We start from the raw sequence: 16,465 nt of genomic DNA on the forward strand, positions 1-16,465 counted from the left end.
ATATTGAGTGCAGCACTTTCATAGCATCATCTTTCAGAATTTGAAATAGCTCAACTGGAATTCCATCACCTCCACTAGCTTTGTTCGTAGTGGTGATGCTTCCTTAGGCCCACTTGACTTCACATTCCAGGATGTCTGGCTCTAGGTGAGTGATAACACCATCGTCATTATCTGGGTCGTGAAGATCTTTTTGTATAGGTCTGTATATTCTTGCCACCTTTTCTTAATATCTTCTGCTTCTGTTAGGTCCATACAATTTCTGTCCTTTATAATGCCCATCTTTGCATGAAATGTTCCCTTGGTATCTCTAATTTTCTTGAAGAGATCTCTAGTCTTTCCCATTCTATTGTTTTCCTCTATTTCTTTGCATTGATCGCTGAGGAAGGCTTTCTTATCTCTCCTTGCTATTCTTTGAAACTCTGCATTCAAATGGATGTATCTCTCCTTTTCACCTTTGCCTTTCACATCTCTTCTTTTCTCAGCTGTTTGTAAGGCCTCCTCAGACAACTAGTTTGCCTTTTTGCATTTCTTTTTCTTGGGGATGGTCTTGATCTCTGCCTCCTGTACAGTGTCATGAACCTCTGTCCATAGTTCTTCAGGCATTCTATCAGATCTAATCCCTTGCATCTATTTATCACTTACACTGTATAATTGTAAGGAATTTGATTTAGGTCATAACTGAATCATCTAGTGGCTTTCCCTACTTTCTTCAATTTAAGTCTGAATTTGGCAATAAGGAGTTCATGATCTGAGCCACAGTCAGCTCCCTGTCTTGTTTTTGCTGACTATATAGAGCTTCTCCATCTTTGTCTGCATAGAATACAATCAATCTGACTTCAGTATTGACCATCTGGTGATGTCCATGTGTAGAGTATTCTCTTGTGTTGTTGGAAAAGGGTGTTTGCTATGACCAGGGCATTCTCTTGGCAAAACTGTTATCCTTGCATTCCAGTCCCCTATAATGAAAAGGACATCTTTTTTGGGTGTTAGTTCTAGAAGATCTTGTAGGTCTTCATAGAACCGTTCATCTTCAGCTTCTTCAGCATTACTGGTTGGGGTATGAAAGTGAAAAGAAAGTGAAAGTGAAGTCGCTCAGTCGTGTCCGACTCTTTGCGACCCCATGGACTGCAGCCTCCCAGGCTCCTCTATCCATGGGATTCTCCATCCATGGGATTCTCCATGCAAGAATACTGGAGTGGGTTGCCATTTCCTTCTCCAGGGGATCTTCCCGACTCAGGGATTGAACCTGGGTCTCCTGCATTGCAGGCAGATGCTTTACCCTCTAAGCCACCGGGTTACTGTGATATTGAATGGCTTGCCCTGGAAATGAACAGAGATCATTCTGTCATTTTTGAGATTGCATCCAAACACTGTATTTCGGACTCCTTTGTTGACTATGATGGCTACTCCATTTCTGAGTTAAATTCACCCATTCCAGTCCATTTTAGTTCACTGATTCCTAAAATGTCTATGTTCACTCTTGCCATCTCCTGTTTGACTACTTCCAATTGGCCTTGATTCATGGACCTAACATTCCACGTTCCTGTGCAATATTGCTCTTCACAGCATCGGACTTTACTTCCATCACCAGTCACACCCACAACTGGGTGCTGTTTTTATTACCTCTCTAGCTTGCCCCTTTTACCTTATAAATACTCTACTTGTCCAGACATCACAATGCTATATCATGTCCCAGCCTTCAAGTAGCTTACCATTAATGACAGTAATACACAAGTAAATACTTGACTATAATAAAATGAAGATGAATACTAAGTGCTCTATTTACAACATAAAACTGCTGATGAAAACTAGAAGCTTCACAAAAAAAAAGGTGACTTTTAATGAACTGAGCATGTGAAGATGAAAAAGATTTTGAAAAAGTGCGAAAAAGATAAAGTTTGGGTTGCAAACTGTAGAAATCAATTATGGCTAACTCAGGTAGAAAAGAAGTACTAAAAGAATTTCAAGTAACTTGTAAAATGAACAGTGTAGAGGTTGAAAAAAAAATAAAAATAAAAAACAGCAGGAAACAGGCAACTGAGAACCCATCCACTTAACAGAAATAGACTAGTGAGGATGCCACGGTAACTGCCATAGTGAATTGTCCTACATCTGTATGTTATTCCCTTGAGATTCAAAGCCTAATAAAGTACATTATTGGGTCAACTGGAAAAATCTCAATAAGACTAGATAACAGTATTGTACAATACTGTTTAATTCTTGATTTTTATAATTGTGCTAATGTTATATATGGGGTTGCCTTGCTTTTAGAAAATACAACTGCAGTGTTTAGGGGTAAAGGGACATCATGTCTACCATTTACTCTGAAAGATTCAAGAAATCTTTAAGAAAAGAACAAAACAGTGTGTGTATATGTAGAGAGAGAGAAATAGGAAAAAAGACAAGAACATAACCTGTCCAAGCTAAAGTGATCCTCTTTCCACAGGAAGCCCTCTGTATGATGCATGACACTATACAGTCCTTCCGCCCAAAGATAACCCCTGTTATCTGTAAATGCATACCCTCTTGCCAACCTGACTCATCTCATTTTCTAATCAAAGTTCATTTGTAGAATCCTCTCCAAAATGGCATGTATTTACATTTCTAATAACACACAACTATAAAAAAAACTGAATGAAGGGAACGATCAAGTTCCACAAACTCTATTTTCCTCACTCCACATAGATTAGCAGCTTGATATGCATTCATACTCTTTTGCTGCTGCTGCTACTGCTAAGTCGCTTCAGTCGTGTCCGACTCTGTGCGACCCCATAAACGGCAGCCCACCAAGCTCCCCCGTCCCTGGGATTCTCCAGGCAAGAACACTGGAGTGGGTTGCCATTTCCTTCTCCAAATGAACCTTATGTAATTAAAATTATTCAAAAGCTCTAGAACAATGGATTGTACAGACTAAGGACCCTAAAATAAAATCATACTACATACTTGCTAAAAATATAGATTCTAGACTGTGGTATTTTATTATTTTACAGAGCATCCCAGATGATTCTGATACTCATTAAAGCTTAAAAAAAACATTGCTAGGGAGGTGCACTGAACTACCTCAGAGCCAGAGTGCTTAACAGCAGGTAGAAACATTCAGTCATTCCAAAATCTTATCCAAATTACAAACCCTCTTCTCATACTCTTTTAGGATATTTTAAATGCATGTCTATATCTTATAATTGTCCAGTAAATACCTATTATCTTTTTTTCCTTAAACGTCTTATCATGACATCTTTCCAGTTTCATTTAACATCAAAATGTTAAACAGTGGTTATATCTGGGTGGTGATATTACCATGCTTAGTCCTGTTCTATTCTTTGCAACCCCATGGACTATAGCCTGCTGGGTTCCTCCGTCCACGGGGATTTTCCAGGCAAGAATACTGGAGTGGGTTGCCATTTCCTTCTCCAGGGGATCTTACCGAACCAGAAACTGAACCAGGGTCTCCTGCATTGCAGGAGGATTCTTTACCAGTTGAGCTACCAGGAAAGCCCCATGGTAATTTTTATTTTCTTCTTGGTATTTTTCTGTTATTTAAAAGAATAGGTAGAACTTTTGGTCTTAGAAGATACATTTTTCTCTGATACAAAAGAGAAGGAAAGGTAACAGATTGATTTTGATAACATGGGGAGGCATGTTGAAAAAGGTCAAATCTGAGATGAGTTTAGAATTGAAAAAATCACATAATGGAAACCATGATGTAGTGTGCATCAGTCACACATAAATGAGTGTCATCCAGGATGTTCTAAAAAATATGACCTAAATTAGGAGCCAAAATCTTCAGAAGAATCATGAAAATAGCCTCATAAAATGATAAAATATATTTGACTAAATAATTAAAAATCATTAGCTTTTGCCTACTTAACATATTCTAACATATGTGATCAATCCCAAGTTAACAGCTTCAAAAAAAAAAAAAAAGTCTCTCATTAAACACTAAAAAGTCTCCCAGGACATTTTTAGTCTTAAAAAGATCATGGCATCTGGTCCCAATACTTCATGGCAAATAGATGAGGGAAAAGTGGATGCAGTGGCAGATTTTATTTTCTTGGGCTCCAAAATCACTGCAGATGGTAACTGCAGCCATGAAATTAAAAGATGCTTGCTCTCTGGGAAGAAAGCTATGACAACAAACCTAGACAACGTATTAAAAAGCAGAAACATCACTTTGCTGACAAAGGTCTATATAGTCAAAGCTATGGTTTTTCCAGTAGTCACATATGGATGTGAGAGTTGGACCATAAAGAAGGCTGAGTGCCGATGAATTGATGCTTTTGAACTGTGGTGTTGCAGAAGACTCTTTAGAGTCTTGGACAGCAAGGAGATCCAAACAGTCAATCCTAAAGGAAATCTATTCTGAATATTCATTGGAAGGTCTGATGCTGAAGCTGAAGCTCCAGTACCCCGGCCACCTGATGTGAAGAGCTGACTCATTGGAAAAGACCCTGATTCTGGGGAAGATTGAGGGCAGGAGAAGGGGGTGACAGAGGATGAGATAGTTGGATGGCATCACGGACTCAATGGACGTGAGTTTGAGCAAGCTTCAGGAGATAGTGAAGGACAGGGAAGCCTGGCGTGCTGCAGTTAATGGAGTCGCAAAAAGTCAGACACTACTGAGCAACTGAACAACGACAATGTAAGTTCATGTAGGTGACTAAGTGTGTAGCTTTGCATACTCTGAGAAGACTGCATGGGTGAGGACAGCAGAGTGAATGCAGATAAAAGAACCACCTTTGACTGTGTTCATCTAATTTCAGTCTTTACAGTTTTGTAAGGGAGACACTCTTATTCACCCTATATAGTAAGGGAACTGAGCTTTAGAAAGTTTATGCAACTTTCCTGAGGTTTTACAACTAATAAGTGGGGGTTGGAAGGTAGGATTCTAACCAGTCTGCTAAACTGCAAAACACATTGATCACCATGAGATATAACCCCTGAAAGAAAAATGCAAAAACAAAAACACAGGTGGGAGAAAAAGGAAAGAAAGGGAGAGAGACAGGGAAAAATAAGAATACTTAGTAGGTTTCAAGAAGTTATACCTTAGCTATTCATTTGTCTATAAAGTCCTGCTATCTACCACCTAAAAACAGTAATTCCTATTTGTCCATAATTCCACTCTAATACTTGAGCTTTCAGGGACTCCATCCTACATGGGATCACCGTGGTGTCCCTGCCAACATGGACAACCTGACATCAACAGACGTTTCCCATCTCCTCCCTGACCCTAGGAAGCCACGCCAAAAACAGATGAGATACAAACTTGAAGCCCCACTACCTGCCAACTCTGTCTAGAAACCCTCCATTTTAAGTCTACTTCCAAATTGTAAAAATGAAAAAACGCCTTATCTCCTTAATTTCCCCCTCCAATGTACATAAAATAATCGTCCTGAAAAAAACATTTTCTAGTCATGTCTTAATTCAATGATTCTCTTGACCATTAAGAAAAGAAAAATACCTTTTAAAACTTAGGGAAACAACAAGGACTTATTGTATAGCACTGGAATTCTACTCAAGATTCTGTAACAATCTATATGGGAAAAGAATCTGGAAAAGAGTAGATTTATGTGTATGTATAACTGAATCACTTTGCTGTACACCTAAAACTAACACAACATTGTAAATCAAATATACTCCAATAAAAATTAAAAATAAACTTAATAAAAACCATTCCACAAAATCATAGACTGCCGACATAAAAAAGCAGCAGCAAGCCAAAACACAACCTGGGAGTGGGGTGAAGGGCAGTAAGGAAAAAAAGGAAGCCAAGCTTTGTCTCTCTAAAAATACTCATTTTTTAATCGAGCTTTGCTCCCAGAGAACTCATAAGTTTTTCAGAAGGACTTGAGGTTTGTGTATCGATAACAAGGATTAAGCCTTTTTCAGTAGCATACAATAAGATTAGGCTTTTATTAGCCCAAATATTAAACAAAGACAAGTTTTATAAACCTTGTAGTAAAAAATAAGAAAGAGAGAGACCGAAATATTCTAGTCCTCAATATCGCAAATCCAGCTACTGGGATGTGAACTTTAGATTCACTAAATCCACATCTTAAATGAAATTCACACTTTATTAGACTTTGAGAGTGAAGGCTAGTTACGTATTTTACATTTTTCCAAATTGCTGATGTTAATGGTCCTTTCAGGCCAGAGACTATAGACAGCTAAATTTGGTGACTATCTCAGAATATACATCCACTGACAATTTCCCAGTGTAACTTTCCACAGCTAAATAGAGAAATGGAGGAATCACAGCACTGATATATCCAAGAGTATACATAAATTTTTGATAAAAGTTCTGCCATCCCAAAGCTTTGCATATATTAATATTAAAATGTTGTTCCTATCCCTCAATATAAGTTTGACTTGGTACTAACGATAAGACATATTTGTATCTGTCCTTAATAGGAAGATGAAGGCAAGATTAAATAGGTATAACAGGGAATTCATTCTATCAATCTCCTATGTTCTAATTTTAATTCTATTTGTACATACCAGTGATATGACATGGATGGTACAAACAGCATCCTTGGGAGTACTGTTCTTTACAGAAATCGTCTTAATTAATTTAAGGTTGACAAACATTAGGTCGGTCAAATTCTAAAAACAGCATCCTTGCAACACCAGGATAAATCTTTGCATATCAATCTGTATTTCTCAACATCCTTTGACATAATTCACTCAAAAGTGAGATACTGATTTCCCTTGCAGTTCAGCTGAAGACTCCACCTGCAATGCAGGAGACCTAGGTTCAATCCCTGGGTTGGGAAGATCCCCTGGAGAAGGGAAAGGCTACCCACTCCAGTATTCTGGCCTGGAGAATTCCATGGACTGTATAGTCCATGGGGTCGCAAAGAGTCAGAAATGACTGAGTGACTTTAAATAAATAAATAAAATTTAAAAAAAAATTTTTAAGTGAGAGACTATTAACAATTCCCAATGCAATGCCCCATGACACCTGTTTGGAATATAGTCCGACCGAAGTTGTTGATTATTTCCCTCCAAAAAAAAAATGAAAAAGTATTAAAGAACTTATTCTTGGTACCTCAATATACAGACACAAATGGCTCTAACAAAAGAGAATGGATGTAGTGCCTAATAAGTTAATCGGTGCATGCGTGCTCAGTCACTCAGTCGTGTCCGACTCTGCAACCCCATGGACTGTAGCCCATCAGGCTCCTCTGTCCATGGGATTTTTCAGGCAAGAATACTGGAAAGAATTGCCATTTTGTCCTCCAGGGGATGTTCCCGACCCAGGGATCCAACCTGTTTCTCCTTCATTGCTTCTATAAAATAGAAATAATTGTGTCAATATGGTCTTTATTTCTCCCGTTGGTATTCCAAAGTGCATCAGAAAATAGTGACATCTGAATAGAAAACACCTTCACAGCCATTTAAGTTAATTTCTTAAAAACAGTAAGTCAGGCATGCTGCGGTGGGGTTATGGCCCAACAATTTACACAGCCTCTCTAGAGGCTACTTACCCAGGACTGTGAAAAGTAATCACTACTTTTCGTAAAGAAAACAGGAAGAAACAGAAATAGTTTACTACTTAATTCCCCAGGAAACAGCCTGGTAGTCTCGAATTATGAGCTTGCCGTTTTCCATCCTAGCAGTAGTTTAAAACAAAGACAGTAACATTACTAAGATTGACAAAAGCTGGAAAATTGAAAACACTATTCTGCACATGTCAAGAAACCAAAAAAAAAAAAAAAAAACCACCAAAGAAGAACAAAAACACACCTACCTCAGCCCTCTTGGTGAATAACTGCAATAAACTGTATTGTGCTCAGTTGTGTCCAACTCTTTGGGGACCCATGGACTGTAGTCCGCCAGGCTCCTCTGCCTATGGCATTTTCCAGTCAAGAAAACTGAAGTGGATTGCCATGCCCTCCTCCAGGAGATCTTCCCGACCCAGGGATCGAACCAGATCTCCTGCATTGGCAGGAGGGTTCTTCACCACTAGTGCCACCTGGGAAGCCCCACTATGTTACTAAGCGGGCAGGGGGGTGGGGCAGGGAGTTAGTATTGTGATTTTTCTTTCCAACTTTGAACAGTGAACAAGGCAAGCCCCGGTTGTCTAAATCAGAATGTCAAGAACTGAGGCAAGATGACAAGGCAGCTCAAACAAGGAGCACTGACTGAGCCAAGTGGGAGCTGGGGTTCGGGATATTCAGGAAGAGCATCCCTAAGGAGGAGATCCTGAACAGGGCCTCTGACAGTCCTGCAATTAGCAGAGTCTTCACATACTGATTCCCGGGCATTACCTTTTTCACAGGGCTCCACACAGGCTCCAGACAGAAAGCAGAGCTTGTTAAGTAATGTGATCTTAGTCCCCAGGCCTCAGATGGAGCAAGCATAGGCCTGGGGGTTCATAAAGATTTTTTCAATGGGTTTCTGAGCACCAATGTTTTTAAAAGAATCAGGTTCCAGATATTCAAAGCCCATACTCTTTCCTAAGAGCAGTCTATCTTGGAAATACAGGACATGGGGACTTCCCTCACAGGCCAGTGGTTCAGACTTCACCTTCTAATGCAGGGGGTGCAGGTTCCATCCCTGGCTGGGAAGCTAAGAGCCCACATGCCTCATGGCCCAAAAAACAAAACATAAAACAGAAACAATAGTATAACAAATTCAGTAAGGACTTTTAAAATGGTCCACATCAAAAATATTTTTTAAAAGAAAGAAAGAAATACAGGACACTTAGCCCTTGAGGGCAAAGAAGCCTCTTCTCGGCCATTCTCAGTCTGTGCTGCATTCCCTGAACCCCAAGAAAAGGTAATTTGAAATATAGGCGTAGATGTTAAGAAAGTGTAACTTTAAAGACCATTCACAAATAAGTAGTTTCCAATTCCTTGTTTTCAACAAAATTGAAGTGGGACCTATTCTAGCTGTCCGCTGACAGATTATTCAAATGTTTTATAACAATGATTCTGACATATAACCAGAAAGGTATTCAAAGCACTGAGTGACACATATGATGAAACCCCAACCATTCCCATCTACCAATTTATGAGGACTGTGTTTCTCAGTACTTATATCTACAAAAACAAAAATTTGGAAGAGAATTGATGGTGCATCTTGTCTCATTCAAGCAATAATATTCATTCATGGACAGTCAACTAAACTCACTAAGGGAAATGAGATGCATTCACAAAATTTTACATTTAATAACTTCTAATTAAAATATACTGCTATAAATCAATGTGATTTTAATTTAGTCTAAAAGAAAAAACATATACCCAAACCTTAAGGTTACAAAGCATTTTTAAAATTTATTTTTAACTGCAGGATAATTGCTTTACAATACTGTGTTGGTTTCTGCCATACATCAACATGCATCAGTCAAAGGTACACATATGTCCCCACCGCTTAAACCTCCCTCCCACCTCCCACCCCATCCCACCCCTCTAGGTTGTCAGAGAACTCTGGTTTGAGCTCCCTGAGTCATACAGCACATTCCCACTGGCTATCTATTTCACATATGGTAATGTATACTTTTCCATACAACTCTCTCCATTCATCCCACCCTCTCCTTCCCACCCTGTGTCCACAAGTCTGTTCTCTATGTCTCATGGTTGCATTTTTTTTTAAATCACAGTTTTTTATAAGGAAGCAGAAAGGGTCATCACTAAAAAATTTTCAAGTTCAAAAATATATTATACTGGGCCCAATTCTATGGGAGATGTGAAATTAAAACACAAGTTAGAAAGAATACGGAATAATATAAATCTTCTTACTGCTAAAGAGTTTATTAATGTGGTTCTTAAATAGATGGTGGTATACAAACTTCCAGTTATAAGATAAATAAGTACTAGGGACTTAAGGTACAACACAATAAAAATAATTAACACTGCAATATGTTATATACAAAAGTTAAGAGAGTAAATCATCATAAGGAATTTTTCTTTTTGTTTTTGAATTTTGCATCTATATGAGATGACAGATATTCACTAAACTTATCATGATAACATTTCATTATGTATGGATCCAAATTATGCTGCACATCTTAACTCGTGAACAGTTATATATCAATTATACCTCAGACTGGAAGAAAAAATACCAAAAAAATAAAAAGGTGGAAGAACAGATACATAATGATAGTGAATATTAAATGACTATAGTGTTTTCAGTATATATTTATGTTGGAAACTTTATATTCTGAAACAATCAGAAGCACTGATGTAAAAGTCCATTACAAATGTTAAAGTACAACCTCTTACATAATTTATCAAAATATTTTTAGGCAGGCTATAAGCAGGAAGTTTCGAGGATCAGTTGCATGTGTTGATAATGAAAATATGTAAATGAAACAATGGACAGCAAGAAAAGCAGACCTCCATCAAGTACATTAGCAAGGATAAGGATGCCAAAATAGTTACAGGATTGGAGCTGCAGTTTGCGGCAGCAGGGGAGAGGGCCAATTCCGTGATTACCAAAAGCTAATCTCAAAGCAGTTTTCTTTTGGGACACTTAAGCACGTTCAGTTTCTAACCTAATTTGTTTCAGGCTTTCTGAAAGTAGGAGCAATGCAGTCTAGAGGCTGTCATTTGAGTTTGAGCTTTAATAAGCTCTCAGTCTCTAAGAGTTGGCTGACATGATGCAGGTAACTCCCTTCGGCCACAACGAAAGAGCAGGTGCCTTTGCCAGTAACTGTGATTTGCCATCGTTTCTTCTTACCGGTTCACACCAAGCTTGAACACCAGTCAGAGAACTCCCTTTTACTAAGTAAAATAGTAGCAGTAAAAACATCGGAAGCATCTAGTATTAATGAATACTCATGCAAAGGATTTACATCACTGTTTGCAAAGCAAAAAAGTTTCATCCCAAAAAAAAACCCTCCAAGTCTACTCTCCTTAATGCAATCAAAAACAACTGTCTTATCTTTTACTGGACGTAAGTAATCTAAAAATGAGTAAAAGCGACTGACAAAAACATGGAGCAAGAAAGCAGAAATCTGACACCCACAATAATTGAAAATGGTTATGTGTCACCTTAAAACCTTATATCAAACATCAGGAAAATACATATGTGAAAAGGATTCACACATCCCCTCTTCGAATCACAAAGTCAGTCCAGAGCTAAAATGCCTGGGTAGAGTTCAGGCTCTGCAATCTGGTAGTTGAGTGATACTGGGTAAGTCACCTAACCTCTCCTAACTGTGCCTCCGTTTTCTGATCTCAAACTAAGTGCTCAATAAATGTGAGTTACCATTAATATTACAGGGAAAAAAAATTTCCAAAGACTGCCAACAGGCCTTGACTTACTCTCTGTTACTAGTTCATCAAAAAGATTAATATTAAGAAAACACTACTACTTGGGAATTTTTAAGTTAATGATTGCATTAAGTACAATATTATCCTTCTAGCAGATATTCAATGAAAATAAGTAGCCTTACGACATGCTTACTCAAACTCCATAGACTTGGGGTTCACAGCTATAGAAGGAATGATTTAAGAGCAAATGCCTAGTAGGCACAACATGACTAAGTTACCCTGGAGTATTACGTATCAAGAAGTTGTTTTGCTTTCCATTTATAAGTCATGTATCCGTAGTAGTCGAAAGCAGAAAGCAAAGGGAATAGACAGTATTTAGGTACCTGGTCTTTACAAAACTAAAACTCTATTGTAAATTTTTTCTTTCTAATCATTTCAGTGAGTCTCCATTTGGGGTACAAACACACCATAGGATATGAGAACAAGAAGTCAGAGGCAGCTTAACCAACTCTGTCCCATTTAGTCTTTAGGCATCAACAATGGTATTCTTAGCAAGCCTAAATAGGAACAGCACTTCAGAACCTGAGAAGCAAAAGTGACTTAGAGGCCACCAACCTAAACCAAAATGAAGGAATAATCTTTCCAACCTCTCTTCATCCAGCTCTACCTGAAAATATGATGGTGATAGCAAGTGTCTGCAGCTACTCCCCAGGTACCACGCCAAGCATCTACATTCACTGACACACTGAATCCTTAAACTATAAAGTGAGAAAATACTAAAAGAAAGTAAGAGAGAGAATTTTCCAGACCATTCTAAAATTTGATAAAAACCTGAAGTCTTAATACAATGGTTACTACATTAGTGCAAATTTTAAATTATTCATCTCTAGATGATCTATCATTTTACTCAGTTTAGTTCAATGAAGACCAAATACCAAAGAGACCACAACTACAATTACTGTTAAAACATGATCCCTGCAACCAAGGAGTGTCTGCTTTGTTCTCAGTAAAGCAGTAATTGATTCACAAAAATATGAGAAATAAAACGTAAGGGCTGTGTGTGCTTAGTCGCTCAGTCGTGTCTGACTCTGCAACCCCATGGACTGTAGCCCACCAGGCTCCTCTGTCTGTTGGGATTCTTCAGGCAAGAATATTGGAGAAGGTTGCCATGTCCTCCTCCAGGGGATCCTCCCAATCCAGGGATCGAACCCACATCTCCTGCATTGTAGGTGGATTCTCAAATGAGCCATCAGGGAAGCCCTGGGCAAGGGCAGCTGGGTGTAAATCCCAGCTCTGCCACTACTAGCTACAAGAGCTTAAGCAAGTCAGTTAATCTATAAAAACAAGATTTTATACATATAAAATTTATATTGTTTTGTTGTTCTAGTTGCTAAGTTGTGTCCAACTCTTTGCCACCCCATGGACAGTAGGCTGCCAGGCTCCTCTGTCCATGGGATTTTCCAGGCAAGAATACTAGAATGGGTTGCCAAAAGTGTGTATATGCATATAATAAATTTGTTATAAAGTTGAGATGGTTGAATGGCATTACCCACTCAATGGACGAGTTTGAGACAGCTCCGGGAGTTGCTGATGGACAGCGAAGAATGGCAGGTTGCCGTATATGGGGTCGCAAACAGTTCGACAGGACTGAGGGACTGAACTCAAAGTTGTTTAAACAACTTCAAGTTGCTAAAAAAAAGTTGTAATAATTGACTCACTGGAAAAAGAGTCTGATGCTAGGAGAGATTGGGGGTAGGAGGAGACGGGGACGGCAGAGAATGAGATGGCTGGATGGTATCACCGACTCGATGGACATGAGTTTGAGTGAACTCCGGGAGTTGGTGATGGACAGGGAGGCCTGGCGTGCTGTGGTTCATGGGGTGGCAAAGAGTCGGACACGACTAAGTGAGTGAACTGAACTGAACTGAATACATTATGTTATAAGGACAAAATGTGATATATACAGTGTACACTGGACTGGTCAGGTTCCTTTATTTCCTGGTGAGTTAAGAATTTCTTCATACCTCTCAAATTTTACTCATTATCTACCTTAATCAAGGTTGAATATGCCAAACCTAATTTTAAGCTTTTTAATTTTTTTCCAATTCTCTTTCTATACACAACCCCTTTCTTTAGGAACATTCTATTATGCCCTTAAGATATTACAAGTACTTCAGTAATAGGAAATTCTAACCAAAAATAAATTTTCAGTCTATGCACATGGGAATTCAAAATATAAAAACTGTTTTGTGCTACAAATGTTAAAATAACAGCAGAATAGTTCATAAAGACAGTGATTTAACTCCTTTAGCTAAAATAGGAGTATAGTAAAAGTCTGCCCCCAAATCATTCCCTGCTTCAAGCTGTAAGACATTTCCAAGTATGAATGTGTGCTGCTGCTGCTGCTAAGTCGCTTCAGTCGTGTCCGACTCTGTGCGACCTCACAGACGGCAGCCCACCAGGCTCCCCCGTCCCTGGGATTCTCCAGGCAAGAACACTGGAGTGGGTTGCCATTTCCTTCTCCATATGAATGTGTGAATACGGCCAATTATACTATTAAAATTGAGACCTGACTGCTGAAACATTTACAGATTGCAAGTTCAGTCAGATGAAGGCCACTGACCTCTGATTCCTATACATAGATAATAACAGAGAACTACGCTATTTAAAAAAAAAGAGAGAACTATGCATCTGATCCTGGCCCCAAATAGTATAGCGTCCAGCCCGTCGGGGTCATACTTTCATTCAATAAACATTTATTATGCGACTACTGCGTGACACGCATTGCACAGGCAGTGAACAAACTGAGCCCCAAATCTCTTCTTTCTTACTAACATAAACGTTTTTCTGCAAGGTCAGGCACCAGGAGACCAAGCCCTGGCTGCCCCGCCCATCACACTGACACCGCACCCGAACCCAAGAGGCCCCTAGACTTGCGGACCCACAGCCTCGACCGCTGGGTTCTTTAATAACTGGGCCAAGAGCCCTTGGGTAGGCTGAAGATGCCCTCCGCCCCGAACCTCCGGGTGCCCAGCGGAGAGGCCAGCAGCAAGGCGCTCACACCCGCCCGCGCCACGCGCACGGCCCGGCGCGCGCCCCCGCCGCCCTCCGCGCTCCGCCCTCCCGGCGCAGGCGCCGTCACCGCCCCGCCGGCGCGCGCCCCGGCCGCCGCTCCCGGTTCTCGATTCGCCCAGGGGTCCCTCCCAGCCCCGGTCCCACGCGGCTGCGACCCCCGCTGGACCCCACCCGCCGTTGCGTCTCACCGGTTCGCTGGTCCTGGCGCCCCGGCAGCCCGGCTCCCGACGGCCGCCTCGCGGGGCGCCGCCTCCTCGGCCACCGCGGCCGCCCCGGAATCCCCGGCCGCGGCCTCGGCGGCCGCCTCCGTCGCCACCGCCACCTCTCGCTACGGCGGTCCCGCTGCCCGCCCGCTCGCGCTCGCGATCGCCGCCCGGCCGGCCGCGGCCTGGTCGGCGTCCCCGGCCGCCCCGAGCTCCTCGCTCCGCCTGCATCTGGCTGCCGCCGGCGGTGCTGAGCGCGCGGGAGCAGGCCGCCGCAGAGACGCCCTTGCCCCGCCGGAAACGAGCTCCACGGAGGAGCCGCGCGCGCCGGGCCTAGGTGTCGGCGAGCGCGGGGTGCGGGGCTGGGGATGGAAGCCAGCCGCGGCGGGGCGGGGCTGCCCTGGGGCTTGGCAGGTGGGGCCCGAGCCGGGGCTCCGGGAGGGCCGAGGGTTCAGAGGAAAGGCCTGACCAGTGGGAGCCGCAGGGCAGGGGCAGGGGTGTTTCTGTGGGAGGGGCCGTGGTAAGTAAAAGGATGGATTATAAAATAAACAGTTAATGTAATATGAATTCATTTTTTGGTGAAAAGAATAAAGAAATATTGATATGGTGGGTTTGCATAGGGTCTTTAAAAGTATATAGCAAAATATTAGTGCTACACCCCATTCCCGAAGTCCAAGCTCCTACTTCTCACCTTAGGACAGGCTAATGAGATGGGCCGTTATATACAATTGAAACTTACAGGCATCAGCCCTTCAGTGATTAACTTGTAATAGAATAAACATGTTCTTTCATATTACACTAGTGGTTAGCTGTGCTGAGCCTTCCAGTGAGGTGTTTTTTTTTTTTTTTCCTTTTTTTTTCTGTTTAGTCTCCTGACTTTCACGAATGAATATGTGTAATTATTAAAATTATACTGAACTCCGAGTTCAGAAAGAGGTATGAAGAACGTAAGGGAGGACCTTCAGGTGAGAGGCGCAGGCTGCAACAAGCCACTGAGAGTGGAGAAACAGGACCTCAAAAAAGTATTTGTAGAAGTGACTACTTTAGCTCACACTTACTGAGTGCATGAGCGTTAAATTCTATCAGCCCTGTGTGGTAGGTACTACTGTTATCCTTAGAGAAAGTAAACCACTTGTCTGATATGACCAACTATGGTAGTGGTGGCACTAACACTCTAACTCAAGCAACCTCAGTCTGTTCATGTGTGTGTGTCAGCGTCACTAGTAGAAAGTTTTGGGGACTCACCCATGTTTTGTGATTTAATATTTTGTTCTATCTTATTGCTAAGCGGTAGTCCATTTTATGGATCCACTCTTAACTAAGGAGGAAAAGGGCAATTGGTTATATGGATACATGGGAGCCATTTTTAACTTAGTATTACAGAAACCACATGAAAATAATACAAAGAAGGGTTTACGGCATCCATCATCCAATCAGTGTGGCAAAACATGTTTTCTTCCCAATCCTTTCTTACCCTTTTTCACATTCATATACAGTTAACACTACTCATTGCTTCTAATTATCTGCTCTGTGTTAGGCACAGTGCTTGAAGATTTTTTAAAAAAAGAAAAAAAAAAGTCACAGTCCTTGTTCTCCAGTAGCTCACTTCCAACAAGGAAGATAACTGTAGAGAGGCCTGCACCATTGTACTGAGTACAGTGGGAGGTTCAAGTTGAAGGCCAGAAGGAAGAAAAGTTACGCTGCCTAAATAAATGAGTTTTCCGGGGCTACCTGAGAAACAGACCCAGGAGCCAAGGCCTGATGGTTGAGCAGGAGTTTGCCTTGTTGATAAGTGGAAATAGGGAACTACTGAAGGACTGTAAACTGGAGAGAAACACAATCTTAAAGTAATACAGAGCACAGTTCCAAGTACTGACACTGCCCCATATAGCTGCTGCTGCTGCTAAGTCGCTTCAGTCGTGTCCGACCCTGGGGGACCCCATAGACGGCAGCCCACCAGGCTCCCCAGTC

At 41.1% G+C, this 16,465-nt stretch overlaps 1 protein-coding gene across 1 annotated transcript in view; it reads right to left on the reverse strand.

Moving 5' to 3' along the window:
* AVEN (apoptosis and caspase activation inhibitor) overlaps window positions 1-14,898 on the reverse strand; it is a 195,029-nt gene extending 180,131 nt beyond the window's left edge. Inside the window, exon 1 of the mRNA XM_055435556.2 lies at window positions 14,480-14,898. Coding sequence (XP_055291531.2) covers window positions 14,480-14,725 — 246 coding nt within the window. The 5' untranslated portion in view covers window positions 14,726-14,898. The remainder of the gene's footprint in view (window positions 1-14,479) is intronic.
* Window positions 14,899-16,465: the final 1,567 nt, after the last annotated feature.

The sequence above is a fragment of the Moschus berezovskii genome, chromosome 9 (assembly GCF_049115385.1).
Source record: "Moschus berezovskii isolate FMDL1 chromosome 9, NW_MosBer_1.0, whole genome shotgun sequence".
Lineage (NCBI taxonomy): Eukaryota > Metazoa > Chordata > Mammalia > Artiodactyla > Moschidae > Moschus > Moschus berezovskii.